Below are 3,529 nucleotides of genomic sequence, written 5' to 3'. Positions count from 1 at the left end.
TAGGGTTAGTTAGTGTTAGGCTTAGTTAATGTTAGTGTTAGTGTTAGTCAGTGTTAGGGTTAGTTAGTGTTAGTGTTAGTTAGTGTTAGGGTTAGTTAGTGTTAAGGTTAGTCAGTGTTAGGGTTAGTTAGTGTTAGTGTTAGTGTTAGTTAGTGTAGGGTTAAGGTTAGGGTTAGGGTTAGTTAGTGTTAAGGTTAGTCAGTGTTAGGGTTAGTCAGTGTTAGGGTTAGTTAGTGTTAGGGTTAGTCAGTGTTAAGGTTAGTCAGTGTTAGGGTTAGTCAGTGTTAGGGTTAGTCAGTGTTAGGGTTAGTTAGTGTTAGGGTTAGTTAGTGTTAGGGTTAGTTAGTGTTAGGGTTAGTTAGTGTTAGGGTTAGTTAGTGTTAGGGTTAGTTAGTGTTAGGGTTAGTCAGTGTTAGGGTTAGTCAGTGTTAGGGTTAGTTAGTGTTAGTTAGTGTTAGGGTTAGTTAGTGTTAGGGTTAGTCAGTGTTAGGGTTAGTTAGTGTTAGGGTTAATTAGTGTTAGGGTTAGTTAGTGTTAGTCAGTGTTAGGGTTAGTCAGTGTTAGGGTTAGTTAGTGTTAGGGTTAATTGGTGTTAGGGTTAGTTAGTGTTAGGGTTAGTTAGTGTTAGGGTTAGTCAGTGTTAGGGTTAGTTAGTGTTAGGGTTAATTAGTGTTAGGGTTAGTTAGTGTTAGGGTTAGTTAGTGTTAGGGTTAATTAGTGTTAGGGTTAGTTAGTGTTAGGGTTAATTAGTGTTAGGGTTAGTTAGTGTTAGTCAGTGTTAGGGTTAGTTAGTGTTAGGATTAGTTAGTGTTAGGGTTAGTTAGTGGGACTCTCCAACAGCCCCTCTGCCTTCCCGTGACTGTCTTTCTCTCTCTCTCTCTCTCTCTCTCTCTCTCTCTCTCTCTCTCTCTCTCTCTCTCTCTCTCTCTCTCCCTGCGTCTCTCTCTCTCTCTCTCTCTCTCTCTCTCTCTCTCTCACACACACACACGACCACAAAACACACACAACACACCACTGCCCCCCGACACTGACTCTCCCCTCTCTCATACACACACATTACCACCCCCCCACTGTCTCCCTCTTTCTCTCTCTCTCTCTCTCTCTCTCTCTCTCTCTCTCTCTCTCTCTCTCTCCCTCTCTGGTACCTGATTGTGTTTATATATTATGTTTAGTTCTTGTTTATATCTTATATTGTATATTGTATATTGGTAGAATTTAAATTTTTCTATTCTTATTTTATTCTAACATTTTGAACTATTCTATTGTTATTTTGACTGCTTATTTGCAGCAACAAACCAAAGCAAATTCCTAGTGTATACCTGATACACCTGGCAATAAACGAGATTCAGATTCTGATTCTGATTCTGATTCTGATTCTGATTCTGATTCTGGTCAGCAGTGGAGGAAAGTATCTAAGAACATTTATACCATACTGTACTAAAGTACAATTTGTAGGTACTTGTACTTTATTTGGGTATATCCATTAGATGCTACTTTATACTTCTACTCCACTACAATTCAGAGGAAGATATTGTACTTTTTACTCCATACATTTATTTGACAGCTTTAGTTACTTGTTATTTTTCAGATATGTAAATATATGTTTTTTTTATAGAATTTTTTTTTATAGAGCAGCGAGGCGAAGCTCTGCTCCTGGCCGGAGGAGCAGCTGCTTTGAAGTATCACACAGCTTCAACTTATAGCACAAAAAGTCAGCTGTCATTCTTTTCAAAGAACTGCTTCACAAGTACAGAATAGGCCGTGAATCTTCTTTCCAATACCTACAACTCAAATTGTCATAAGGTATTAAAACAATCTTCAACCATCTACACTAGCAGAAGAAATAGTTAAGCTGAAAACACCTTAAAAAATCCTGTGATCTGACAATATCAATCAAAGTGGGAAAAAGATTTATTCTTCTCACTAACAACAAAAACGCCTGCACCATAATCTGTACAAACACATTCACAATGACAAATAACCCCAACTTTCAACTCATATAATGTACAGTACGAGGTAAACCACAGAACACAGCTCACACTCCCAAAAAATGCACCAAATGGGTCTCTCAGATTCAAGTCACTGCTCACTATCCTCCGACAGTGACACCTTAGACGATTACATCCATGCGATATGGCACTGCTCACCCTGCTTCTGGAAGGAAACCAATGGTAAACTGTCCCTCATATTGGACTGCCAGGTTCACTGAAAAATCTATTGTTAATTGTCCCGTAGTCATAGTTTTGTGTTCCTTTTGTTTTCCTCAAACAAAACAAAACTATTCACATGTTACAAAAGGCCTTTCTAAAGACTGCGAGGTACCCAGTCCCTGAAAAAAAAAGTATTCTGTTGACTTCAATAGTAAGTTGCTGAATAAGCGGGTTCTCTGGTGGGGTGGTCAGGTATAAAAGGAAAGGGTTAAACGGTAGGAAGGCAGTTCAGGAGAAGCAGCACATCTACAGCCAACATGAGCGCCGGCATGAACATGAGGGGCAAGATCACCTTCTACGAGGACAGGAACTTCCAGGGTCGTTCCTACGAGTGCATGAGCGACTGCTCTGACATGTCCTCCTACATGAGCAGGTGTCACTCCTGCAGGGTGGAGAGCGGCTGCTTCATGGTCTACGACCGCACCAACTACATGGGAAACCAGTACTTCATGAGGAGGGGCGAGTACTCTGACTACATGAGCATGATGGGAATGAGAGACTGCATTAGGTCTTGCCGTATGATCCCCATGGTAGGTATACAACAGTACTGTGATTCTACTACGGGTGACATCACACACAAAACTTGATTTTAAGACATTCATTTGTTTCTATTCTCTAAAAAAAATAGCACAGAGGCCAGTACAGGATGAAGATCTACGAGAGGGAGAACTTCGGTGGTCAGATGCATGAGCTGATGGATGACTGCGACAACATAATGGACCGCTACCGTATGAACGACTGCATGTCCTGCAACGTGATGGACGGCCACTGGCTGATGTACGAGCAGGCCCACTACAGAGGCAGGCAGATGTACATGAGGCCCGGAGAGTACAGGAGCTTCAGTAACATGGGATCCAGTAACATGAAGTTCATGAGCATGAGGCGTATCATGGACTCTTGCTACTAAATGTTGAATTAAATATTAACTGAATGTATCAAATGCCACTAAATAAAGTAATTTCTGCACTATATAAAAAAGGAATAGCATTTCTTCTTTTGTCATCAAGGACATCCTGGATGTTCTGCAGGAACATGGACTCTCTGTTCAAAAAAGGGTCGAAGTTGTTGCTATCTTCGGGGCTGAACACTTCACTTTAATCAGCAGGTGGCAACTAAGACACAAGAACTTGGCTCGGGTCTCCTCATGGGTCTTGAGGATTTGTAGCATGTATTTACCGACAAACTGTACACACACTGCACTGCTACGTTCACAGCTATACTGCTAACTTCATACTCACTGTCACCCACACGGCGGGCCGCACGGCTTGCAATACACTGGCGGGAACCCTGACAGAATACGCAACACCATGCCTGCTGAC

The 3,529-nt window shown here is 41.5% G+C and overlaps 1 protein-coding gene across 1 annotated transcript; it reads left to right on the top strand.

The window, feature by feature from the left end:
* Positions 1 to 1,476: 1,476 nt before the first annotated feature.
* Positions 1,477 to 3,169, top strand: LOC141759836 (gamma-crystallin M2-like). Its single transcript, XM_074622256.1, has 2 exons — positions 1,477 to 2,740; positions 2,839 to 3,169. Exons 1-2 carry the CDS (start codon positions 2,468 to 2,470, stop codon positions 3,115 to 3,117), a joined length of 552 nt encoding a protein of 183 aa, XP_074478357.1. The 5' UTR covers positions 1,477 to 2,467; the 3' UTR covers positions 3,118 to 3,169.
* The last annotated feature ends 360 nt before the right edge of the window (positions 3,170 to 3,529 follow it).

The sequence above is a fragment of the Sebastes fasciatus genome, chromosome 21, assembly GCF_043250625.1.
Source record: "Sebastes fasciatus isolate fSebFas1 chromosome 21, fSebFas1.pri, whole genome shotgun sequence".
Taxonomy (NCBI): domain Eukaryota; kingdom Metazoa; phylum Chordata; class Actinopteri; order Perciformes; family Sebastidae; genus Sebastes; species Sebastes fasciatus.
Note: the sequence above shows the minus strand (reverse complement) of the source record. Positions and strands in the feature narration are given on the sequence as shown.

Bases quoted from the DNA above. Each gene is read 5' to 3' on its own strand.
- LOC141759836 (XM_074622256.1), top strand. From the start codon at position 2,468: ATGAGCGCCGGCATGAACATGAGGGGCAAGATCACCTTCTACGAGGAC. The intron at 2,741-2,838 runs GTAGGTATACAA...TAAAAAAAATAG, and splicing joins CTTGCCGTATGATCCCCATG to CACAGAGGCCAGTACAGGAT.